This window comes from Schistocerca nitens, chromosome 5, assembly GCF_023898315.1.
Source record: "Schistocerca nitens isolate TAMUIC-IGC-003100 chromosome 5, iqSchNite1.1, whole genome shotgun sequence".
NCBI lineage: Eukaryota > Metazoa > Arthropoda > Insecta > Orthoptera > Acrididae > Schistocerca > Schistocerca nitens.
This window is the reverse complement of record NC_064618.1, coordinates 806,367,826-806,395,484: the sequence shown is the minus strand read 5'-3', so window position 1 is coordinate 806,395,484 and position 27,659 is coordinate 806,367,826. Positions and strand designations below refer to the sequence as shown.

Genomic DNA, 27,659 nt, shown 5'->3' with positions numbered 1-27,659 from the left:
CCCCGGATTACATATGCTGATTCCTTTTTTTTGTGTGTTTTGTTGAATATGACATAATCCACTGGCTGGTTATACCATAAATCCCACAAACTTCAATTTATCCAGTAGAATAGTGTGATACAAACAGTGAAGTGCCTTAGATAGGTCATTATCCAGTAGAATAGTGTGATACAAACAGTGAAGTGCCTTAGATAGGTCACAGGAAATATCAACTGGCTCTATCTTATTATTTAAATATTATTACAATTATTTTAGCAGATTATGGTTATGATGTGAGCAAACTCAGCTGAAAATTAAGTACAGAATCCTATAATTCCGTTTCACTCACTGTAACTGTAGTAGCCACCAGAAAGATCGCGGGAGGCGCACATTGGCACGGCGCGTCACGGGCGGTAGTTGCCGCAAGTAGTCCCGTCCACCAGAGGGCACGCGAGAATTCAGACGCGACCTCTGCCGGCGTAACAACAAGAACAACAACAACAACTCCAGCAGCACGGGCCGTGCCCAGTCAGTCAACATCGGGCATGCCTAGGACACAGTCCCGGTCTACGCTAAGTGAAGTGCGACGTAAACGTGAACAGTGTTACTACACAATTGGCGACGAGTAGGGTCGTTCTTTCGCGTGTTGCGTCGTTGTTCCGGTTTCGCAGTTTCTCCACGGCATGGAGGATTTGGTGCGAGTTTTGGTTGCGCAGCAGACGGAACTCATGGCCACCATGAAACAAGTGCTTCCGGCGTTGCTCTCCACGCCGTCTGCTCCGGCGCAGTTCCCTCCTCCTTTTCCCCCCTATGACGAGACGGCGGAGGATTGGGACGCATATGACCATCGCCTTCGGCAGCATTTCCAGGCGTTTCATGTTGCCGAGGCGGAGGTATGTCGTGCTCTCTTCTTGTCTTGGATATCTCCCTTGCTGTATCAAGTTTTGCGGCAGCTAGCGCCGTTGCAGGAACCCTCGTCCTTGTCTTTTGACGCATTGTGTTCGTTGCTGTCTTCATATTATCGCCGCCGCACGCATGTTGTGGCGGCTAGGGTCTAGTTCTATCAATGCAAGAAACAGCCCCATCAGTCTTACCGGGCGTGGGCCGCTACCCTGCACGGTCTTAGTCGCAAGTGTCATTTTGTCACGGAGCAGTCGCGAGAGTCGTATGCCCACGTTATGGTACGCGACGTCATTGTTCGTTCGGCCCCTGATAGGGAGGTCCGGCAACGGGCCCTGCAGTTAGAAGACCCTTCCCTCGAGGAAGTTCTGTCCATTGCTCAATCGTATGAAGTCTCTCACGCGGCAGGTCAACAGCTGGAAGTGTGGTGCGACGTCGCGGAGGTTCAGGGTGGCGCGGCCGCATCCACTGTGTCCGGGGTGGACGACGTGCGAGCGGTACAATCCGGCCGTTACGGCCGCTCCCGCACGGCGCGTAAACAGAATTCCGGCCGCCGGCCCCTGTTGCCGTCCTGTGCGTCTTGCTATATACATCACGATCGGTCAGAGTGCCCCCAGCGTTGGGCCGTTTGTCGCAAATGTAATAAAAAAGGTCACATTGCTAAAGTTTGCCGCTCAGCCTCAAAGGCATCGAAGGAAGCAAGTACAGAGGACATGGACGTTGACATTCAGGAAGTTTCATCGGGCCAGGCTCCCGTCGCATCGGCCCACAAACTCTTTATCGAGGTGTTGGTTCGGTCGCGCTGGTTACAACTGCAAGTAGATACGGGGGCGGCAGTTTCGTTGTTGAATGCACAAACTTATTCCGACCTTGGATCGCCCCCGTTGGCGCCAGTTTACGGGCGTCTACGCGGTTATGGTAAACAGTTCATTCCCCTACTGGGTCAATTCACTACCGATGTGACTTACAAATCAGTCACTCGGCCTATTACTTTTATTGTTGTCAGTGATGCGAGCTCCGCTAACCTTTTTGGCCTGGATGTCTTTCAGGCTTTCGGTTTTTCTATTGCTGACACCATGCAGTTGGTCTCCGAAGACGTTCCCTATCACTCATTGGAATCTTTGATCTCAGACTTTCCAGATATTTTTGAGGAGGGCCTGGGGCGTGTTTCCGATTTTGAAGCTCACTTAACGTTGAAGGCGTCGGCTCGCCCGCGTTTTCTACGCGTGAGACAGATCTCCTTGGCTCTCCGCCCTCAGGTAAAGGAAGAGCTAGACCTGCTGACAGCCCTAGGTGTCGTTCTTCCCGTTTCTTCCAGTGAGTGGGCTTCGCCCCTCGTTATTGTCAAGAAGCCCTCAGGAAACTTACGTCTTTGTGGCGATTTAAAGGCCACCATTAATTCCCAATTGGTGGTGGACACCTATCCTTTGCCTCGTGCTGATGAATTGTTCTCCGCCGTGGCGGGTGGCCAATATTTTTCGAAAATCGATCTGTCGGAGGCTTATCATCAGATACCTCTTGATGAGGAGTCCAAACGGCTGGCGGTCGTCAACACCCCGTTTGGCCTTTACCAATACCAGCGGTTGGCTTTTGGAATATCCAGTGCCCGGCGATATTCCAGCGTTATCTTGAGCATGTCACGTCGACAATCCCTCATTGTATTAATTACCTGGATGACATAATTGTCACAGGCCGCAGCACGAAGGAACACTTGCACAACCTTCGCACCCTCTTTCTCAAATTCAGGTCTGTGGGCTTGCGTTGCAACCTGCATAAGTCAACCTTCTTCCAACCGTCCATTGAGTATGTGGGCTACACCATATCTCGGCATGGCATACAGCCACTACGAAGTTTGGTCCAAGGTATCGTCAACCTTCCTCGGCCCACTTCGCTGAAGGAGTTACAAGCTTTTTTAGGCAAGATAGCCTATTACCACCGGTTCATTCCCAGGGCTTCCACTATAGCCCACCCCCTGTACTGCCTTCTGCACAAGGGTGTTCCTTTTGATTGGTCGCCTGCATGCGAGCGAGCGTTCACTTCGTTGAAGGGCCTCCTCACTTCAGCCCCTTGTTTGGCTACTTTTGATCCCCGTAAGCCGTTGGTCCTGGCTACAGATGCTTCGCAGTATGGGGTGGGGGCGGTACTGGCCCATCGCAACGCAGACGGTTCCGAGTAACCACTGGCGTTTGCGTCTAAAACGCTTAGTCCCGCGCAGGCCCATTACTCTCAGGTGGCAAAAGAGGCTTTGGCCATTGTCTACGCTGTTACCAAGTTTCACCCTTTCTTGTACGGCACGAAGTTTCAGTTAATCACTGACCATAAGCCGTTAATATCGTTATTTGGCCCCACCTCTCAGATTCCGGATAGGGCGGCCCACAGACTACAGCGCTGGGCCTTGTTCCTCTCTAAGTACCATTATGACATTCATTTTCGCCCTACAGGACAGCATGCCAACGCCGACGCTCTTTCCCGTCTTCCGGTGGGCCCGGATCCTACGTTTGATCGAGAGGAGATTATGTGTTTTCATTTGGATGTGGCATCCCGCCAAGCAGTTGATGGCTTTCCGATCACTAGTTCTCGAGTCGCCAGGGAAACGGCGGCTGACCCGGTTCTCCGGCAAGTAGTTCGCCTCATTCAGCAGAGGTGGTCCTCCCGCCCTCCAGGCCGGGCCTCGGACCCTCTTCGTAATTATTTTCTTCTACGAGACCGCCTCTCGGTCTTGGAAGGAGTTCTCCTTCTGGCTACCGATGATACAGCTCCTCGCGTGGTTGTTCCTGCAGGTTTACGAAAGGAGGTCCTCACGTTATTACATGCGGGGCACTGGGGTGTTTCCCATACTAAAACCTTGGCTCGCAGACATGTGTACTGGCCCGGTATTGACAGAGAAATTGAGCACTTGGTGGCTGCCTGTTCCCAGTGTGCGAGCCAACAAGCATCTCCCAGGGCAGCGTTCTCTTCATGGCCGCCGGCAACACAAGCATGGGAACGTGTTCACATCGATTTTGCGGGCCTGTTTCTCAATGGCTTTTGGCTCATTGTCATTGATGCTTATTCCCGATTCCCATATGTGGTTCGCTGCTCCTCAACCACTTCAGAAGTTGCAATCCAGGCACTAGCAAAAATCTTTTCTGTGGAAGGTCTGCCAATCACCCTGGTCTCAGACAATGGACCGCAGTTTATTTCGCAGACCTTCCAGGATTTTTGTAGGCACTTCGGTATTCGGCACGTTTGCTCTCCCCCCTTCCATCCACAATCGAATGGGGAAGCTGAGCGCATGGTGCGCACATTTAAGACGCAGATGAAAAAGTATGTGCACGAATTTCCTGCAGAGGAAGCCTTGACGTTTTTCTTGACGGCATACCGGACCACACCAATGGGTGACCGCAGCCCCGCAGAGCTCCTCCATGGGCGTCAACCTAGGACTCTGCTGCACCTCCTCCGGCCTGGTCCTCGCCAGTCTTCACAAAACGAAGTACCTGGCTTTCCACTGGGTATGTCGGTCTGGGCCCGTGGGTTTGGTCGCAATCCACGTTGGATACCGGCGGTGGTCCTGCGCCGAAATGGCCGCCGGCTCTATACCTTGCAGGCGGGGGATCGGGTGGTACGTCGTCACCAAAATCAGCTACGTCCACGTTCGGGCACCCACCCTCCGACCTCTCGGACACCGGCTTCCCCATTGCCGGCACCTGTATTGGTTTCACAGGGGACGTTACCTCCTCTCCCCGCTGTGACTCTGCCGCACTGAGATGGTTCTCAGCCTTGGCAGCCTCCAGTAGCTCCAGCACCGGCATCGCCATCATTCGAGATGCCCCAGCGAGAGCCGGCCCCCCTAGCAGGTTCAGTTTCTCAGGGGGCTAGTTCACCTGTGGTTGTCCCTTCCCCTTCGTCCCCACCACTGGGTCTTGCCCCTCCCGAGGTGGAACGGGATCCGGAGTTCGACAGCTTGTCACCCGTTCTGTCCCGAGCTCCGATTGTGGGACGACGGGGGCCTCTTCGTGTGGGTCACTTCCAGCCGTATTCGAAGGTTCCAGCTCGAGGGTTGGCAGATCCCCTCAACTCCAGCCATCCAATGGATGTGGAGGTCATCACTCCTGCCCGACGCTCCACCTTCCGACGCAGTGGATCACAGTGGCTTCACCCCCCGAAGGAGGAGGAGTGTAGTAGCCACCAGAAAGATCGCGGGAGGCGCACATTGGCACGGCGCGTCACGGGCGGTAGTTGCCGCAAGTAGTCCCGTCCACCAGAGGGCACGCGAGAATTCGGACGCGACCTCTGCCGGCGTAACAACAAGAACAACAACAACAACTCCAGCAGCACGGGCCGTGCCCAGTCAGTCAACATCGGGCATGCCTAGGACACAGTCCCGGTCTACGCTAAGTGAAGTGCGACGTAAACGTGAACAGTGTTACTACAGTAACCATTTAGGCTATGTTTTACACCTATTATGCAGTAATCTATTTCTTCTCCAGTTTGTTTACAATGGTTGTATCCCATGAAAGGTCCCTCCCACCATGAACTGTTGTTCCCAGTATTTATTTATCAACTGCACGGTCAACTGTTCTTTCAAACTTCAGTCACAGTTCTTCTGAATGCTCTTCTCCAGAGCTAAATGTTTGTAACTGCTTACTGACATATGACACTACAACATTTTTAGTTTGGTGAACATACAAAGCCTTCTACTTTTTTAGTTGCCTTTTTACATTGATAATCACTGTTGTTTCAACTGCCTATTGGTAACTGCTATCAGTTTCAATGTAGCTGATTTGTCTCAAGTCCATTTGTTGCTATTCAATCGCGTATTTTTCCATCTTAAGTGAGGTTCCAAACCATGTGTGTTACATAGTTCTCAGAGAACACATTCAGTAATATTTTGCAGTACTACTTTTAATACCCACCACTTATGAAACCTTAATTTTCCCTTTGACTGTTTGATGATTCAAGTTTCCTCCTATGATGACTGTATAAACTGAAAGCTTATGTACTAGTAAATTTACACACACACACACACACACACACACACACACACACACACACACACACACACAGAGAGAGAGAGAGAGAGAGAGAGAGAGAGAGAGAGAGAGAGAGAGAGAGAGAGAGAGAGAGAATTTTTACAGAAACAATTTTTCAAAGAAAACGAACTGACTTGAGGATGAGTAACGATAACTGTGAAATTCATGGCATATTAATAAATATCATAGACAAATAAGTTACCTTTTTCTTTTTGACCTGTTTCATCCTAGGAGAAACAGATAACCCAAATTCCAGTTTCCCATCATCCACATACCCCGCATCTGTAATGCCTTTACGCAACAGCTTTCGGCAATAACTGTAGTCAGGACGTGTGTCAAACTCCAGACTTGCAACGTATTTTAGATACTGACTTATAACAGCTGAAACAGTAAAGTAGTACATGTTAACTGATTATATTTTCTTATAAGTTAAAGTAAAAAAGCACATGTAAAAAATACTTCACAGGAAAATACCAACACTAGGGCGATTTCATCTCAAATCATACAGGTCATGAGTGAATGTGTCACATCACTATTTCAAAGTTTGTTGAAAAAATATATATATGTTGAAGTTTACATAATACCTCTCCAAAACTACAATATTTTGACTTTCTGATCTGTTAAAACATTACAGACCTCTCTAATGGGAGTATTTGTGAAAATGTAATAACAAAAGGGAAAACTGAAAAACTGTAATAAAGAAACCAGAAGTGATAAGAGATCTGAATTTATTTTCAATAAATATTCAGTTCCCAAAACTGTGAGACATGATTAATACATAAACACTTCTGATCTTTTTCATTTTTTGGAAAAATAAACTATGGAAATTTGTAGTTTTTTGTGAATTTCAAAATTATGTTTCGAAAATACGAAGTCACAGGATGTTAACTGTCTTGAGAAATGATAAAAGTGGAAAGACTGCTAACTGTCAGCTATGACATTAATGCATGAACTTCTTAAACTGTCGAGATATTTGTACATAAAGATGAAAGAATCTTAAATTTTTTGGTTATTTAGAAATTATTTTCTCCAAAACCCCCATCATAAATACTCTAAAAATTTCACGATACATTAGTTGGTCATTGTACTTAGGGAATGTACAATCAGAGTGGGCTATATTGTCTGTACGAAATGTGAGAAATTTTTTTAGGTAGAGCTAGCTTTATGGTATTTCTGTATCAAAATAATTACTTTACAACATTATAAATGAGTAGGAAAGCAATTCACAATTTTGTTCTAAAACATTTTATAATAAAAATGAGAATAGAATATTTATACCCATTTTTCTTTTTGTGATAATACAAATTGTAACAATATTATGAAAAGGAAAGTTGCTACTCACCATATAGCAGAGATGCTGAGTCGCAGATGGGCACAACTGTGACAGTCTTTATGTTGTGCCTATCTGCAACTCAGCATTTCTGCTGTATGGTGAGTAGTAACTTTCCTTTTCATAATATTGTTACATTCCATCCTGGATTTTCCATTATTTGACATTCACAAATTATTATTGTTTTCTGTCATGATTTTACTTCTTCATGACTTTCCATGAATTAAAATTGCGTAAAATGTAACAATCAACACTAAACTATTGAAAAGAGGTTATTTGTATTTTTTTCATCTGCTTCTCATTTAACTCTTATAGCTGAGATGAATTTGCATACGGACAAGGATGATCCAACTAGAGCACTACTTGGGAAATGGGAACAGCACACCGACCTTTTGATGATGGCCAATTGTAAGCATTAGCAAGACCATGGGGTGTCATAAAGGAGACAGAACTGTCTTGCAGTTCATGAGACACATTTGTTATCTGTCCCACCCACCACTGATTGTCATACACACAAGAAATGAAGTGGCTAACTACAAAGTCTTCTAATGTATACTGTGGTCCCTGAATTTCACACGGAGTAACATGTTGCATTTTGTAGAGAACCATTCTTGTAATGTACATGCTACTCCGGGATGCAAACCGTAGGCTTCATAAAAAGACCACTTTTCTCTCTTTTTTAAATGGAATTCCCTTAATGTACTTTCATTTAGAATTAAGAGTTTCATGTTTGTTACCAATGTTGATATGGTGTATACAAATCCAGTAGCATCTCTTATAGCATCAACAGCTTCATGCTGAAAATTAAATCTTGTTGCAAGATGTTTATAGATACCTCCTACCCCTTCACATGCACTTTTTCCATGATCGCTTGCTGAAAATATCCATTTTTTGTCTTAATTCGTGTACTATAGTGTTGACCAAGCTCATATAATGCTGAAAGCAGTTTTTAAAATGAGATGTTGCACCCTCAGTCACATACACATGCTTAGGAAATGCATGGCCTCCAGATGCTGTGTCATCAATTATCATGCTGACAGCATAGGGTGCATTGCACTGTGAGATCATCACAGACAATAGCAAAGCACTGTCATGTTCCAAGGAAATGAGCAACACATGTGAAGATTGACATCTGTGATGTGTGCCAGTGGTAACTTTGAATTTCGTTCTGCAAAGCAATAGATCAGTTCTCAGCAAAGTCAAAATGAAGAACTAATGTGTCAGTATTCTGGGATGTGGCTGATTTTACTTGTGCTATGACCTGTCTCTGAATCCTCCGGATATGATGGTGAGCTATTCCTTTCATGACCCAATGCCCCTCTCACCTCCGCAATGAACTTCTCTGGCTCTAATATCTTCTTCACCAACCTTCCTCCCTCCCACAATGCATAGGTTAAATCTCTGTCAGTATCCTGAAGGTGTAATGCTTCAACAGTAATCACTTCAGCATCAGGACACATTGCACACTCCTGCAATGAACATTTATCTAGCAGCTCTTGACTTCTTTCCTGTGACACTGCTTATTGCAAAACGAAGTTTCAAATTAGTGCAGTAAATACATGTGCATACTTCCTTCACTGGCTGGAATTTTACCCATTTTGGTCATAAAGAGTAAAATTTTGTGAGACCTGTTTTTAAATTCAGGTTCTCCTTTTTCATTAGGAGATATGCTTCTATTATTGATCTTCTCATATATCTTCTCATCTTTCTTTTTCACTAACAGAGATAACAACAACCTGGTTAGGACTTTGCCTGCTGCAATCTTTGCCATCACTTAGATAATTTTCCAGAGCAGTAGACGCATATCATTTTCCAACGGATGCCCACAGCAATTATCTGAGCATGCCCAAATACCTTGCTCATTTTTTATTTTACAAGCCTTTGAGGAGGTGGATATGTATTTCTGTACCTGCTGCTTAAATTAGTTACCTTGTATCAGTCACTGGATCTTTTCAGCATACTTGTCTGCTGAGATAGCAGTATTTAGGTTTAAAAACCACACATCACATTTCATGCACATATCACTATCTTCAGGTTCTGCACCAAGTGCATCTACATTATACACTTCACAAAGTTTTGAAGATGATGTTTGTGTAACACTTTTTTCAATTTATTCCAATTTTCTTTTTACATGCTGTTTTCTTCTTGTGCTTATTATCTTTCCTGGATGTTTAAGAGGGGATATAGTGGGGGCTACAGCAGAAATGCTAACATTCAATGCATTAACTTCTCACCCAGGAATATGAACATCTGCACTATCTTCTTCAGTTTCACATTTGGGTGATGGTGATCGTTCAGGTGGGTTGTCACTAAATTTCTTCTTGTTGTGAGTGTAGCAATTCATGCACAAACAATGTGATGCTAATACTGTTACATGAGGACCCAGATATTTCTGCAATACCTTTTACTGTTTTAAGAGTTATTTACAAATACACATTTTACAAAAAGGCCGTACTATTTACAAAAATTAAGTTAAAACGAAAATACTTTATTTCTTAACACTTATGTCATAGAGGTCTAATACGTATTTTTTTTTACAGTGAAATTCATGACCACGAGTTGCCATGACCTGTATGATTTGAGACGAAATCACCCATTAGCACAATGAATTAACTTAAATCAAAGGCTATGTCACTGCTTATGATCTTTCCAAAACCCTCTCTATTTACATGCTCAAACTGATCTTCATACAGTATATACTTTAATTTATTGCATAGTACTTCTTCCAAAAGTTTACCATACTTTTTTTCAGTCAGTTCAACAGGAAAATAAGGGATGAAAGGACACTGCTAAATCCAAGTAACAAGGTACCTCAATATATATTTTTCACAGCAAAATTACTGAGTCCCAAAGATTTCTCTAAGAACACACACATTTTTACAGTACCGTTAAGAGCTGAATGACAAAATTTGTTATTTGGAAATTTTTTGGAGAGTATTTGCTACAATTGGCATTTATTTCTAAAATTATTTGGAACCTGTGTGTGAAATGTCTAATTTTAAGACTAAATACAATAACTGGCATCAAATATTGTGTGGTGTCAGGAATTTGTAATGCATTTCCACATGAGAGTAAGAAGTTCATCCCATGTTAAAATGTAATGTGGTTAAGCATCACCATCACAAACCAACAATGAGACAAAGATATTGGTTTTATTGTATCCAGTACTTTTCCATGTTGTCCAACTGACTGGGAAAAATCAAACAAGCTAGTCGTCAACAAGATCTCCAAATCACAAACTGACACCTGAAAGTAATTTTTCGTCTGCAGTTGTGGACTTTTCCTACACTTAAGCTTTGAACAGAAAAGCGCCACTATGAAATCCAATGCTGAACGATGAAGTTATTGAGACAAGAGGAATATAATATAAATACTGAGGTCCTAGTCATATTATTTACTATTTATTCTTTGAAATCTGTGCAATAGTATGGAAGTGTTGTATTTTGAAACCTGCAAGACTGGAAAAACTGAATAACCTGTCCTACAAGATCTGGCATTCAACCTAACATATAAATAATCACAATCGAATCCAATAATTTGATGTTTGCACATCTTACTGTCTGACATCTTCAATCAAGAAAGGACTTTTTTAATATGCCACAGTTACTGCACTGCATCAAATTAAGATATGCAGAGGTAAACACATCACACAAACTATGTGTATGGTTGATTATGGCTTATACTTTGCAGTGAATGAAATGCACATAAGACATCAAAATTTTATTTAAAATTTAGAGCAAAATGATATGTAATTTCATTCTCTAGTTACTGGGTTTTATATGCAAAGGACAAGCACACGTGACATGTCCATTTACATGCTTGTGCCTCGTGAATCCTGTGGTTATTTTATATCATAAAACAATTCCAGATATCGAATGAGGTTTTCTGCAAATGACAGCACACAGGGAGGCACATATACTATATGATAAATGCTCGAAACTACTTTTTTCACCGAGCCATCGAAGTAACTCATCCACAGATGTCCATAGCACTGTAGGAAAACCCAAGTGGTGCATGTGTACATGTCCACACAGCACCTGGAGAACAGTGTAGCAGGGCATGTACACACACCAACAGCAGTGAAAGGGTCAAATATGCCCATCAACACACTATTAAACCCCTTACAGTAATTGTGCATATTCTCATCTCTTGATTTTTGCAATATACATTCATTCGGCTAAATACAACCCACACTGCTTTTGTGCACTTGCTACCCATTCGTATTGTCGGCACAACATGACAATACTCTTCCCACTGGAAATGTGATACCATTACAGAAAGTTCTAGAAGCCAAGGCTCACCAAGTCAATATCTGTCCTACATACTGTGTTACTAAGGTCATGAGATCTGATGTCATAAAAGTCACAAAGTCTACAATGTGCAAGGAATTTTGTTGTTTGTTCACTGAAGCATCGAAGCTATCAGTTTTGCTTTTGTGGTGTTATGGTCTGCAAACAAAGACAGCTTACAATTCAGCAAAAGCTCACAACCACCCACCACATGTAAGACAATCTTAACATAAGAATTTCATAAATGAGGAAGAATCACGATCTAGTGCGCAGCTTATTCAAAATGAAACAAGCTTTATTAAATTCCAAAGCCAATGATTACTCTGGATCCAAATTTGCATGTCTACATTCGTTGACATGGAAATATTCTTTGAAAGGGTTTCAAGTAACTCCTATAAGCAAGTACATACTATGTGAGAAGGTTTGTGAAACTGCGTTGAAGATTAAAACTAAAATTTTCTTTGCACTGAACAGCTGGCTGGGGGAAAGGGGGGGGGGGGGGGGGGAAGGAGAGATGTCACTTCTTAGCGAGGATACACATATGCAGAAATTGTAAGATATTTGAAAACATTACATTTCCATGGGTGATACAGTGACATTTTCAACATTGATGAGACTCGTTTCTTTTATAATATAATGTATTTACATGAGTATGAGATGACCCTGAATACATGAAGAACTCCTTTTTTAAGAAGCTCCTTCAGAAAAAAGGATTTTTTAAACTTATTCTGATTAACCAAGATTACAAACTTTTACTGACTTGAGCAACTGTTACTATAAGACCAATCCTAATCTTAAGCCATTTACTGGTTGTCTATGTTTTGATAATAGAAGAAGAATTAATATAACAAGAAACTTTTTGTATTAATTTTTATCTTCACTGCCTCCTTTGTTTAGCCTATGTTCTGTGGTACCATGTTTTATAGCCGTCGTCGTCGTCATCATCATCACAAACTGCAGTTTAAACATGGTAGATGTTCATAAAAAGCCAAAGCATGCAGTATAGATTTCCATGGTTTGCAGCAACATGAAATTTGTTGCTCATTCACCACTCCCCTCTCAACATTCATCGTTCTCAACTAAACTGGTGTCACTGCCCTAAGGTCTTCCTTAGTGTTGTGCTTGAGCAACAGTGAAACATGGGCATCTATATATTCTAGGGTGCGGGACATATGTAACAGCAACAACTAATACATAAATAAAAAGACTGCAATCACGACTGAATCCAATTCTTGAACTTTCACTGGTCTAATACCATCTGTTGGTAATATCACCTCAATGATTCTTTCTGCTGTAATTTATTCTTGCGATAACAATTGAAGTCAATTTAATGTGATGTGTTTCATTTGTTAGACATTTAATTCTGGATTTTTTTCTTCCTCGTTTCATCTGAATTTACCCCCTTGTTCCAAAGCTGATTAAAAGCTGGTAATTTTTCTCCCCAGTATTCTAACACATGAAAAGCTATCAAATTTTCATTTGCAACACACCTTTTAAATCATTAATTTTTCATAACCAAATAAAACACTAACTTTGGTTCAGAATCAATGTTACCTTTACTTACAAAGCAGCATAAACGTATGTGTGCAGTATCCATACCTGTATTTGACCTTCTATTTGCAGAGTTTTAGATAGCTGTAGTGCACAGTTCAAAGTTTCTCATGTATCTAGTACTGTGAGTCAAATGTCACGTGACCAACTGAACAAGATCAACATTGTATCAAGTGCTTCTATGTATCAGAAAATCTTGATCCTATTCAAATGGAAGTATTGTTTGCTAAACTCTACCCTTCAGAACTCTTCAAAATAAATTTGTGCGAAACCTCAATAGCCAAAGCTTCATCTGTAAATGCAAGACAACCTCGATATTTATCTATTAAACACTGTCAAAATGTTTATTTCGGCAGCAATAGTTAAATCTGCGAATATAAGATGACCCCGTATTTTTCAAATGACGAATTTGGCAAAAAACCTTGTCTTACAATCAAGTAAATAAAGTACTTCCTGTAGAAACATAACCTATTAAAGTTAAATCGTATTTATTCTTCTGTCTCAGTTGCAAATTTTAAATTAGATTACATGTTTCAATCACTCTGGATCACCTTCAGATCTAAGTAGCTGTGTAAGCATACTGTCTTGTCTACTCAGAACCACTATTTCATCTCAGAACCGTTACTTGAAGTAGTGGTTCTGAGTAGACAAGACAGGTTGCTGACACAACTTCTTAGATCTGAAGATGATCCAGAGTGATCAAAATATGTAATCTAATTAAAAATGTGCAACGGAGACAGAAAAATACATGAAAATTGTCTTAAATACCTAGACAGTTGCTGAATCTCTCAAGACGATTATGTCTACTACAGTGATATTCCATTAAGTTATAATAATTCTATGGAAGTGAAAGGAAGTAAAGAAAGGATGATCACACTGTCGTGTGTAAATAGTGATGGAAGGGAAAAGTTGCTTCCACTAATAAAAGGAAAATTTAACACTCCCATGGGGTTCAAAAACATAAATATATTCTCTTGTATCTACAAGTATAACAGCATTGCCTGGATGACACCACACATCAGAGATTTTTCAGGCACTTATATACCGAGATAGGTGCAAAAAAAAAAAAAAGTGGGGGGGGGGGGAGAATTGTACCTATTATTGACCGATTCCCTATACAGCCTTCAGAAACACTGCTTCTGAGTAACGTAAATGTTGTATTCCTTCCTCTAAACTGTACAAGTCATCAGCAACCTCTGGACATAATACACTTCAACAAAGTCAGACTCTGAGTAACAACTGCGCAGAAGTCAAATTTCATTCACTTAGAGAAAGGTAATGATGAGTCTCAGAATTCTACAGACTACGAATATGTTCTTTGTTACCTGGAATTCTGTAACATAACAGACTGTTATATGGTTTCACAAAGAGCAGCTATTGTCTGAGGCCACATTATTCCAGAAAAAGAATGGAATAGGACCACAGATATTTCTGAAAATTTGACATTCCAGGACTTTCTTATGATGATGATGATGATGATGATGATGATGATGATCTGCCTTCCACTGTCAAAATGAAAGTAAGTGAGATGTGTGAAATTTTTGTGAAGGAACACTGTGATGGAAGAGCCAAAAGTGATGCTGGTAGCAAACAACAACAACAACAACAAGCACAAGCACAAGCACAAGCACCAACTTTCATTGTTGCTGAACAAGAACCTGATACCATTAGGAGTTTCTTTTCCTCCTTTAATGTTAGATGAATCAATTCTAACTAATACCAACCAACTGGAGTGACAACTTCTTTCACTACAATACAATGGAAGGATAAACAATTGTAAATTTGCAGCCTAAGATATTGGTAATTTTGTAATTAAATACTACTTCTATCACCTAAACAAGTTTCAATTATGATTTTGGGTCCATCTTTCCTCGTACTCGGGCAAAACTCTAATTTAAGAAAAATTCCTGTTTAGTGAACTTACACTTAGGTCCCCACGGATTCATTAAAAAGGGTGTTCACTGTATGTGCAACAACCAGATACACAACAGCTCTAAGCACACAAATTGGAACCGAGTCTAAAAACATCTGTTCTCTTACGTAAGACAGCTGATGTACATTGTACTGAGGGCACTCATACATTGTTTTCCAAATACTGTGCACGTTAACTACTACAAATGCTTCAGAAAGTTCAATAACTATGTTTCACTAAATTCTGTAATCTGTAGTTGAGATACTGTCAAAGTAACAGACACTCTTCTCTAACTTTTGAACAGTTCTTTTTCAGCAGTGAAACAATAAAAAGCACACATTAAGTTATGACATTCACTTTGCACACACACACACACACACACACACACACACACACACACACAGAGAGAGAGAGAGAGAGAGAGAGAGAGAGAGAGAGAGAGAGAGAGAATTGCCAAGGAAACTAGTATAGGCATGCTTATTCAAATACAGAGATATGTAAACACGCAGAATACGGCACTGCTTTCGACAACACCTATGTAAGCCAATAAGTGTCTGGTACAGCTGATAGATACTTAAGTTGAGTCTGAATGTGGTGTTATAGTCGGCACACAAGGGATGGGACACACTCTCTGAGGAAGCGATGAAGAGGGAATTTTCCAATACTACAATCTCACGAGTGTACCGTGAGTATCAGGAATCCTGTAAAACATCAAATCTTCAACATTGCTGCGACCAGAAAAAGATCCTGCAAGAACAAGACCTACAACGACTGAAGAGAATCATTCAACATGACAGGAGTTTAACCCTTCCGCAAATTGCTGCAGATTTCAATGCTGGGCCATCAACAAGTGTCAGCGTGTGAACCATTCAACAAAACATCATCGATATGGGCTTTCGGAACCGAAGGCCCACTCGTGTACCCTTGATGACTGCACGACACAAAGCTTTATGCCTCACATGGGCCAGACGACACTGACATTGGACTGTTGATGACTGGAAACATATTGTATGGTTGGATGAGTCATTTCAAATTGTATCAAGCAGACAGACATGTAAGGCTATGGACACAACCTCATGAATACATGGACCCTACATGTCAGCAGGGGACTATTCAAGTTGGTGGAGGCTCTGTAATGGTGTGCGGCATGTGCAGTTGAAGTAATACGGGACCCTGATACGTCTACATATTACTCCGACAGGTGACCTGTACATAAGCATCCTGTCTGATCACCTGCATGTGCAGTTGAAGTAATACGGGACCCTGATACGTCTACATATTACTCCGACAGGTGACCTGTACATAAGCATCCTGTCTGATCACCTGCATCTAGTCATGTCTATTATGCATTCCAACAGACATGGGCAATTTCAGCAGGACAATGCAACACCCCACATGACCAGAATTGATACAGAGTGGCTCCAGGAACCCTCTTCTGAGTTTAAACACTTCCACTGACCACCAAACTCCCCAGACATGAACATTATTGAGCGTATCTGGGATGCCTTACAACGTTTTGTTCAGAAGAGATCTTCACCCCCTCATACTCATACGGATTTATGGATACCCCTGCTGGATTCATGGTGTCAATTCCCTCCAGCACTACTTCAGACATTAGTTGAGTCCATGCCAAGTCATGCTGCAGTGCTTCTGCGTACTCATGGGAGACCTACATGATATTAGGCAGGAGTACCAGTTTCATAGGCTCTTCAGTGCATATCAGCTGCAGTGTAACACATTCTATTTATTTTTGAGGTTGAATACACAGTGAAGTGCAGTTAAGAAACTTCAGTCTTATGTACAACACACACACACACACACACACACACACACACACACACACACACACACACACACACACAACTTCAATGTGTAATATTTGCTTCCTAATAAAAGCTTGAGCAATCAACACTTCGACACTCTATGTCCACTTTGTTAAAATAAAAAAATAAGTAACCAAAACCCCTACATTTGGCCAAGTTATTTATATGGAAAAGAATCATACAAGATACAAACTACTCTGTACTGAACTTCATATCTTACATCACCATCTACTAGTAGGGAAATAATTTTTTAAACACTTTTTAATTTTGTCAGATTCAATTTGCAAAGAATATTGTATAATTCAAGCCTCTAATTCTGTGTCAACATGCAAAATAAATGTAGACTGTAATGTTTAAAATCCATTTCATAACTAACTTACTTACTTACTTACTTACTTACTGGTCGTACCAGACTCGAGAGTCCATTACCGCAGCAACGTATAAAATCCATTTCATAAACTACATAAAATACAAGTGGCTTCTGTAAATGTATGAAATATGCCTACAATACAAGTTGAACCACGATTATAAATCTTTTAGGGAGGTAACTCAAAATTAATAGTGAAGACTACGTAACAATTTTAAGTTTTGTGAACCTGATGTAACACACATTATTGATTACGACTGAGGTGGCAATAACTGCCGTGATAATCATTTTTTAATGTCAACAAAGGTCGAAGATTATTTTTATACCTCAGTAAAACTGACAGATGCTCCACCGATAAAATAAGATTACAGATACCTGGAGCGTCTCCATTTGGAAAGCAGCACTTCATCAATAGTGGAATATTTGACATGAATGCTTTTTTCTGTTCATGAACATAATCTGGATCAGCCTGTTCATCTTCCCAAGGTAACTTGCTACAAAGCCACTGTAATAAATTGTAGCCCAGAATTTCAAGATCCCCTCTTCTTGAGTGTGCTTCAAACAAAAACAATGTCATGTGAAATTAGTTACTTCACCTGAAAACATGCATATATAAAATAATGTCATAAGCAGCAGCATTACTGTATCAGAACTGGTAGTTTCATTGATATCAGGTTTAGACTTATTTATCACGACACTGTCTTTGAAATATTTTATGTGCAACCTTACTCTGCACCACAATAAATGAGCACACCTATTTTCAGCTACTGGCAATGACTTCCTTTTGTATAAGTGACATACACAATGATTTGTGTGGAATTATCCTGGAACATAGTCCCCAAAACAATTACATAAGAAAGTTTACTATGGAAGTATCTTAAATCCACTGGCAATATTGATACAATCCACATAAGTTAGGAATCAGTAACAACAATATTTTGACTGGAGAAGTGATAAGCAAGATTTATTTGTAAACATAACACAACTGTCACCATAAGAGGAACAACAGATGGGGAGGGGCGGCTGTTGCAAAAATGAGGGACAGAGAGGGTGAGAGATGGAGAAGGGGAGGGGGAGGGGAGGGGAGGGGAGGGGAAGGGGGAGAGGGATGGAAAAGGAGAGGGATGGAGAAGGAGAGGGATGGAGAAGGAGAGGGATGGAGAAGGAGAGGGTGAGGCAAAGGCAGGGGCAAGGGGCGAGGGTGAGAGGGAGGGAGAGAGGGAGAGAGGGAGAGAGGGAGGGAGAGAGGGAGGGAGAGAGGGAGGGAGAGAGGGAGGGAGAGAGGGAGGGAGAGAGGGAGGGAGGGAGGGAGGGAGGGAGGGAGGGAGGGAGGGAGGGAGGGAGAGGGTAGAGGGGGAGGGTAGAGGGGGCGCTGTGGGACAGAGCGGGGGGGGTACTGTGGGACAGAGGGGGGGGGGTACTGTGGGACAGAGGGGGGGCGCTGTGGGACTGAGGGGGGGGGGGGCACTGTGTGACAATGGGGAGGACAATGGGGAGGACAGTGGGGAGGGTGCGGTGTGGCAGGTGGGGGCTGGGGGGGGGGTTGTGGTACGGTGGGCAGTCGGGGGGGGATGCGTTGGGACAGAGGGTGGGTGCGCTTGGACAGTGGGGGCGACAGTGGGAAAGACGGGGTGTTCCGTGGGACAGTGGGGGGAGTGCGGTGCCACAGTGGGGAGAGGGGGGAGTGCGGTGCCACAGTGGGGAGAGGGGCGGGTGCGGTGCGACATTGCGGGGTGCCGTGTGGAAGGGGGAGATGGGGAGGGGTAGGGTGAGAGGGAAGGAGGCAAAGGCAGGGGCAGAGGGAAGGGGGCAGAGGGAAGGAGGCAAAGGCAGGGGCAGAGGGAAGGGGGCAGAGGGAAGGAGGCAAAGGCAGGGGCAGAGGGAAGGGGGCAGAGGGAAGGAGGCAAAGGCAGGGGCAGAGGGAAGGGGGCAGAGGGAAGGAGGCAAAGGCAGGGGCAGAGGGAAGGGGGCAGAGGGAAGGAGGCAAAGGCAGGGGCAGAGGGAAGGGGGCAGAGGGAAGGAGGCAAAGGCAGGGGCAGAGGGAAGGAGGCAAAGGCAGGGACAGAGGGAAGGAGGCAGAGGGAAGGAGGCAAAGGCAGGGACAGAGGGAAGGAGGCAGAGGGAAGGAGGCAAAGGCAGGGACAGAGGGAAGGAGGCAGAGGGAAGGAGGCAAAGGCAGGGACAGAGGGAAGGAGGCAAAGGCAGGGACAGAGGGAAGGGGGCAGAGGGAAGGAGGCAAAGGCAGGGGCAGAGGGAAGGGGGCAGAGGGAAGGAGGCAAAGGCAGGGGCAGAGGGAAGGGGGCAGAGGGAAGGAGGCAAAGGCAGGGGCAGAGGGAAGGGGGCAGAGGGAAGGAGGCAAAGGCAGGGGCAGAGGGAAGGAGGCAGAGGGAAGGAGGCAAAGGCAGGGGCAGAGGGAAGGAGGCAAAGGCAGGGGCAGAGGGAAGGAGGCAAAGGCAGGGGCAGAGGGAAGGAGGCAAAGGCAGGGGCAGAGGGAAGGAGGCAAAGGCAGGGGCAGAGGGAAGGAGGCAAAGGCAGGGGCAGAGGGAAGGAGGCAAAGGCAGGGGCAGAGGGAAGGAGGCAAAGGCAGGGGCAGAGGGGGGCGGCGGGGCAGAGGGGGGCGGCGGGGCAGAGGGGGGCGGCGGGGCAGAGGGGGGCGGCGGGGCAGAGGGGGGCGGCGGGGCAGAGGGGGGCGGCGGGGCAGAGGGGGGCGGCGGGGCAGAGGGGGGCGGCGGGGCAGAGGGGGGCGGCGGGGCAGAGGGGGGCGGCGGGGCAGATGGGGGCGGCGGGGCAGAGGGGGGCGGCGGGGCAGAGGGGGGCGGCGGGGCAGAGGGGGGCGGCGGGGCAGAGGGGGGCGGCGGGGCAGAGGGGGGCGGCGGGGCAGAGGGGGGCGGCGGGGCAGAGGGGGGCGGCGGGGCAGAGGGGGGCGGCGGGGCAGAGGGGGGCGGCGGGGCAGAGGGGGGCGGCGGGGCAGAGGGGGGCGGCGGGGCAGAGGGGGGCGGCGGGGCAGAGGGGGGCGGCGGGGCAGAGGGGGGCGGCGGGGCAGAGGGGGGCGGCGGGGCAGAGGGGGGCGGCGGGGCAGAGGGGGGCGGCGGGGCAGAGGGGGGCGGCGGGGCAGAGGGGGGCGGCGGGGCAGAGGGGGGCGGCGGGGCAGAGGGGGGCGGCGGGGCAGAGGGGGGCGGCGGGGCAGAGGGGGGCGGCGGGGCAGAGGGGGGCGGCGGGGCAGAGGGGGGCGGCGGGGCAGAGGGGGGCGGCGGGGCAGAGGGGGGCGGCGGGGCAGAGGGGGGCGGCGGGGCAGAGGGGGGCGGCGGGGCAGAGGGGGGCGGCGGGGCAGAGGGGGCGGCGGGGCAGAGGGGGGCGGCGGGGCGGGAGAGGTGTGTGGCGGGGGGAGAGGTGTGTGGCGGGGTGGGAGAGGTGTGTGGCGGGGCGGGAGAGGTGTGTGGCGGGGCGGGAGAGGTGTGTGGCGGGGCGGGAGAGAGGCGGGGCGGGAGAGAGGTGGGGCGGGAGAGAGGGTGGTGGGAAATAATGATCGAATTAATTGTTACATGGCACAGAAAAGCTGTTATGTGACAAGATAAAGTAAAAAGTGTCCCCTATTTGTCAAATTATGTATTTTGAATCAATAAAAAAGAAGGGGTGGGACAGAGGGGTGCAGGAAAGAGGGGGGTGTGGGAAGGAGAGGGGGGAGTTCTACTCTTACTAATACAGAGTCCACATAAGGACATAGCATCTGTCAGGTGCAGCAGAATTTTGCAGACTACTTTCAAATATGTCATCCAAAATTATTTTACTTGAACTTGAAAAAGAAAACTGGTAACCTACCTCCAATGTGAGCATCTCTGCTTGTATATTCGATTGTGCCATTATGTGCTTTGCGCAGATCAGAATGATATTCTTTATGCCTGCCATCTCGCCCCATGTAACGACAAGCAAGACCAAAATCGAGTAAGTACACATTATTTGTTGTACCATGTCTATGACCAATGAGCAGATTCGAACCTTTAATATCAGCATGAATGTAGCCTTGGCTGTGGATGTATTCAAGAACATCTAACTGTAAGAAAGAATTAAGATGCTCAGTATATTATTTACAAGGCTAAGAGTAGTTAAAGACTACAGATATTGCTGAACTTACTATCTGGATGCCCAGGTACAAAACAGTCTTTAAATGAAACTTCCTCTTGTACTTCAAAAACAATTTGTTCAAATCCAATCCAAATCGTTCCAAAACAAGGAATCTATATCTATCACCTTTATACATATGTGATCCTGCACCCACATAAGGAGACATTCCTAGATGCTGAAGCCTCTTTCTTCTTTGCCACTCCAGAACTGTGCAAAGAAATAAGTATTGTCACATAGCATCATTATTATGTTGCTCCTTGCTTCATTAATGAAACAATTACAAATAATTCCCATTATATACATATTCTCTACATAAATGAAACATCTAATAAGACACACATGTTAGAACTTAATTCCACGAAAATTTTATGAATTAAAGTCGGCTCTCTGTTTCAATTTTTCATTTCATTTCATATACATAAATTGGAATCCAAATTTTTTAGTATCACTTGTTGTTTTAGGTGTTTCTCATATTCTCCGCGTTCTTGACACTTTTTTTCACAACTGTCTTTCTTCTCTGCCCTGTCAACAGCTGTTCATATGCTAGCAGTTGGATTAAAAAAACAGGACTGAACAAACACACATGTAACTGCACAAACAACCATTATACAAATTTATAATTACACAATCCAGATTTTACATGCAGTTCTGTTCAGAACTTGCAATATAAACACTGTGAATGATTCAGCCATACAAAACCAATATTGTAGTGAAATATATTTCACCATGTTAAAGTTTAACAAACTGTCCTATATAAATACCTCAGCTTTGCACCAGAGATTAATTTTGCAGTGTCTTTACAACCCTTTACTTTCTGCAAAGGAGGTTTTCGGTGGGAATAATTTACAAATATTACACTTCAAAATTATTTAACTTATTTTCTGTACAGTTCAATTACAAACAAATTTGTATTTGCATGTATTTGTATCCAACAGGTCACTCTAGTAAGAAACGTGTAAAAGCTATTATTTCTCCATAGTTGAGTTTCACTCACTTTTCGAAAGCTTGTAGGGTACATAATGTTTTCTTAAAATTTTAGCTTAATAAAAATGACTGTATCAATCTGATTTTTGGTGGGGAGCAACAGTAGTCTACACAGATCTAAGCAGAGGCTGTGCTCACAAAAAAGAAGTGAACAAGGAGTGTGGACATAAGAATGGTGTGCACTTCCTTTACTTCATGTGAACACAGCCCCAAAATCTAACCCAAAGTTAAAATAGCAACTGCAAAATATGTATCTTCATTAATTTCTTCTATGACTGACATTACACACACAAGGGGGGCCAAATACAATGCAATAATGATGACCATACAGCAGAAAGCAAGCTTACAGAAAACACATTACAGAAAACACATTACAGAAAACACATTACAGATTACAGAAAACACATTACAGAAAACACATTACAGAAAACACATTACAGAAAACACATTACAGAAAACCCATGCCCACAGACGGCAGTCACTGGTATTTAAGAACAAAGTAACCCACGAGCAAAAGACGTTCTGAGCACAAAGGAGTATAAGGAACATAAATAAGAGAGAACATCCTACAAAAAAAAATATGAAAATCCACTGCAACTACAGATAAAGTCAGCCAGCAAACCAAGCATAGACAAACTTGCTTCATAGTCAGCACTGCTATATTTCATTGTTCACCCCCTGCCCCCCCCCCCTCCCAAAAAAAATTGTTTTATGCAAAACATCAGTGCCAAAGTGGAAAATTCTAATGAAACATGCTTGCAGACATCACAGTGGAAGGATGCATCGCACAAGAAAACCCTACAATCAGCAATGTTTTAACTGAATAAAATTAAACATGTATCATGACAAAAATCAAACATGGTATCTGCAGCTGTTCTATAACTTAATTTGAAACTGGTACTAAATACACACAAATGAAAAATCTGACCAATATTCCTGAAATATCAGTGTGCCGAGGAGGTAATATGATTTAATGTATTTACCCTAGCCCCCCTACAAAGACCACTTCCTTTACCAATTCTTTACCAACTGACATCTGCTTGTCACTGCTACTGGCAACTTACTTTATGTTGCCAATACCCCCCAATACCCCCAACCACTTCCGACCATCTTGGCAGCACTTACCATTTTTCCCATACTTTGGTTAACTAACAAAACCTTTTTTTTAATTTTTAAACAATGGGTCACTATACAGAGTGGCTAGACAGTGTTTATACCCAAATTAAATGTGTGTAACAGTGTAAGCTGGTAAGATATTTGAAGTTTGAACCTTTCATGCTGATCACTGATTTGGTTACAATGCTCCTCACATGAATTGCAATGTGGTTGTTATGTGACTGCCACATGACTGCCTGGGGAGGAGAAAAATGTCTGTGGATTGGCCAGTTCATTGTTTGCCTCTCCATGTTTGGTGCAGATGCCAGTGACTTCACTATAGAGGAGCACTCAGTGATAACTGTGTGCATCAGGTGACAGGTAACTTTGATAAATGGTTGAATACGGAGCCACCAAGCTGTTGGACTTTGACCATAGGGGAGAGGAAAGCCTTTTCCCTGGAAGTGTTTCAGACACCTCCCACTCTGGCCATCCATCAACCGGGAGGGAAATGTGTCAAAATTAGAGCATTAGCGACACGTTAACCCTGCAAGTCAACCAGAAAGTGTGCCACAGAACTTGAAATTGAAAGAGGCACAATGCAACTCCACAGGAAAATGGACTTAGATCTGCAAGCATTCCAGCCAACAAGCATCAATGAACTACTGGGCAAAGACGAACAGCCGGAGGTTTATCAAGCTGTGCAGGGATAATTGCCATGCACATACAGACATTTTGGACAAATAACTGTGTTATTAAAGATAAAATGAGACAACTGTGCTTGTAGAGGGACACAATGTCCATCCTGTATTCTTCACATAACTATTAGTACTTTAAAGACAGAACTTGCAAACAAATCTATAGTACTGCCATGGTCATTGCCATGACACTCTTCTATGCCAACATGTTATGGACCATCTACAGATATCTTTAATAGACACTTATAACTCTAAATCCCCATCTAGTGTAAGTCCATTAAGGCCAATATTAAGATTCCTCCAAAATATCGAAACACACTTCCAATTGTTTCAGCTGAGCCTCACTGCTGAATGTTGAGCACGTCAGTCATGCTTTCTTAGGAATCAGTTCACATTCAACCTGCCAATCACCCAGAATAGCTCCATATGAACTGTTGGGTTAAATGTTCAAAATCCAAACTTGCTCACCCACACACATTTGCCAGCAGTGGAAATAGCATCTGCAACGATTAATAGTTCCTACCTCAATATGCTGAAGATTTTTCTGAGCCTGTTGCAGACAAAAACCACCCCATTACGTCAACTGAAAACAAATCTTCCACACCCCATGCCCATGCACACCCACTGATTACCAAACAAAAGGAGTAACCTCTTTATCACACAATATTGTGCTGGACCAAACACTGGAAACTCCAGGTAGGAATATCACCAATACAGGAAAAGACAAATTGCTATTTACTGTAAAGAAGACATGTCAAGTAGCAAACACTTACTTAAAGCTTTTGGCCACAGCCTTCATCAGTGAAACACACACACACACACACACACACACACACACAAAAGCAAGCATACCTCATGCACATACTATCGCCAATTCCAGCATTTCATGCCAGAATGCAACTATCACGTAGGATGCAAGCAGATGTCTGGAGAGGGTGGGGAAGGGAAACGGATAGTAATTTCCTGCTGGGGAAAGAAAGAGATGAACACTGCCTGGTGGAGTATGCAGGGACTGGACTGTCAACAGGCAGAGCATCAGCAGGTTGTGTGGTAGGGAGGCGGGGAAAAAAGGAGAGGAGAAGGGAAAGATGGGCAGATGTATTGGCAGAGGGCTGCACATACGGGTGGGAGAGGAGAATGGAAAAAAGATGATAGGACAGATGGGATGGAAACTGTTGGATGGAGGGTGTGGGGACAATACATTACCATAGGTTGTGGCTGGGATAATTACAGAAGCGGAGAACATGCTGTAAGGGAAACCCCATCTGCGCAGTTTAGAAAAGCTGGTGCTGGAGGCAAGGATCCGGATGGCTCACGTAGTGAACCCACCATTGGAATTAAGTGTGTTATTTTCAGCTGCATGTTGTGCCACAAGTTGGTGTACTTTGTTCTTGGCCACATTTTAGCGGTATTCTTTCATCCTGGTGGACAGCTGGTTGGTAGTCATCCAATATAAGAAGGTGTGCAATGATTGCAGCAGAGATGGTAAATGACCTGGCTGCTTTCACAGGTGGCCCAGCCCCTGATGGGGTAATGCCTGTTTCCAACTTGACGTGTCTTCTTTACAGTAAGTAGACATCTGTCTTTTCCTACACTGTTAATATCATACTGGTCTTTAATAACAGAAAAACTTTCTCTTACAGATTTAAATACCTCTCTACGTGTAATGAAATTAGAAATATCCTACCAATTATCTCCTCCCACCTCTCACACAGGAATACAGTCACCCCAACCTACACAATATGCTCTCAACACCCTAATGAATGGATCTTATTCCTGTGGAAAAACTAACTGCAAGACCTGTTCCACATCTCTTGCCAGCACCTCATATTCCTGCCCTGTCACTGGAATTTCCTATCTCACTGGAGACAATAGTAATCACATCAATCAACTCTTTTGTGGGTCAGTTGCGCACCATACTATTGCAGTATGGCCACAAGCCAACGATGAACCAAACATGGTCACAACTAACCTGTAACTAAGGGCACACTGCACCACACATCTGTTGCTTCTTAATTGACGCAATATGGATGCTGCCAAAGCTTACGATTTTCTGGATTACACACTTGGGAACAGGTCCTTTAACATTACACGTTTTGTCTCCCTCTCATAGATTCAATCATCTCAAATTGTTGTCGTACACCTCTAATTCCCCTTTCCTTCCACCTGCACCCATACCATTTTATCTTCCCGTTTGAATACCATACATACTCCTAAGTACTTTTATCTTCTTATAGTCCCTTCATTTTACTTTTACATACTCGACATTATCTCCAACCCTTAGTAAAAGGTTCTGTGCCAGCTTAGGAATGATGCACTGCTGTTTTGGGGGACTCAAAATGATGCCTTCATATTTCATTTTCTTAGGGAAGAAAAATGCTAAATCAAAGCCAGGCATGTTGCAAGGCAGGAGCTGGATCAAATGCTCTAGAAATTCTCAAGTTCAGCTGGTAACCATCTTTCTCTACATGGCTGTCTTATTAAGCATCTCCTGTTTTCAATTAGGTACGATCTATCTTCATTTAAAGATCTTCAGAGATTTCTAGAGTCTCTGACTTCAGCATCCACCTTGCAACACACATCTGGCTCTTTTTGCTTTATGCTAGCTGCAGGCCAGTAGTATGTACTTAATATACAGGGTGGAGAAAAATTGTGTCACGAAATTTTAACCCTGGATGGCCGATGCCAGTAGGAACCAAAACTAATAGTGTTGTGTAGGTCAACAATGCACAATTTTTAAACTACAGAAACTTGGTGCCACATGCTCTGATTGGCCACTTGTTTGCCCTGTTTCCAGATGCTCTGCATGCACGATCAAATGTAACAATATTATGAAAAAGGATAGTTGCTACTCACCATATAGCAGAGATGGCGAGTCGCAGATAGGCACAATAAAAAGCCTGTCAGAATGTGTGTGTGTGTGTGTGTGTGTGTGTGTGTGTGTGTGTGTGTGTGTGTGTGTGTGTGCGCGCGCGCGCGCGTTTGTATTTGACAAAGGCCTTATGGGCCAAAGGTTACTTTCCGACAGTCCTTTTGTTATGTCTATCTGCAACTCAGCATCTCCACTATATGGAAGTAGCAATTATCCTTTTCATAATATTGTTATAAAAGAAAGTTTTATGGAAATGGTGGACTGTCAGCCAAGCTGATAGAAGAATTGAAGCTGGGAAACAGAGCTATTCTATCCAAACAATCCCAAACTTTAAACCAGCTGGGGAGGTTCACCACACACATTTTTAAGGTTACTTACTAAATCTTTACCCAAGCAACGTAATGAATTGAATTAAGTTATTTTTAACATAATATTCAGGAAACCAACATTAAAATGAGGAGTCTTACTATGCACTGAACACTTTTGAGCTGTTGCCTTTCGACTCCCCAATACAATTAATGGAGCAATACCTACTCCCCATGAACTGGAGGAAAGAGGACTGCTTCATTTGTTACAAAGAGCAACTAATGCAACTACATTTGCCCAGAACTGTGCGTCTAACCTAGCCCCATACAAATGAAGTGCAGGGGGTGCCACAGTAATGGTGTAAAAATTTTTGACAAGTGTATCTATCTCCTTACTTTAAGTCAGCCTTCTTGGCTGGA

At 43.9% G+C, this 27,659-nt stretch overlaps 1 protein-coding gene across 1 annotated transcript in view; it reads right to left on the bottom strand.

The window, feature by feature from the left end:
- Positions 1-27,659, bottom strand: part of LOC126259469 (serine/threonine-protein kinase VRK1-like) — an 85,847-nt gene that overhangs the window by 25,896 nt on the left and 32,292 nt on the right. The window contains exons 5-8 of the mRNA XM_049956297.1: positions 21,296-21,492; positions 20,983-21,214; positions 17,539-17,718; positions 6,094-6,272 (exon numbers count right to left, since the gene is read on the bottom strand). Of these exons, the coding sequence (XP_049812254.1) occupies positions 6,094-6,272; positions 17,539-17,718; positions 20,983-21,214; positions 21,296-21,492 (788 nt within the window). The remainder of the gene's footprint in view (positions 1-6,093; positions 6,273-17,538; positions 17,719-20,982; positions 21,215-21,295; positions 21,493-27,659) is intronic.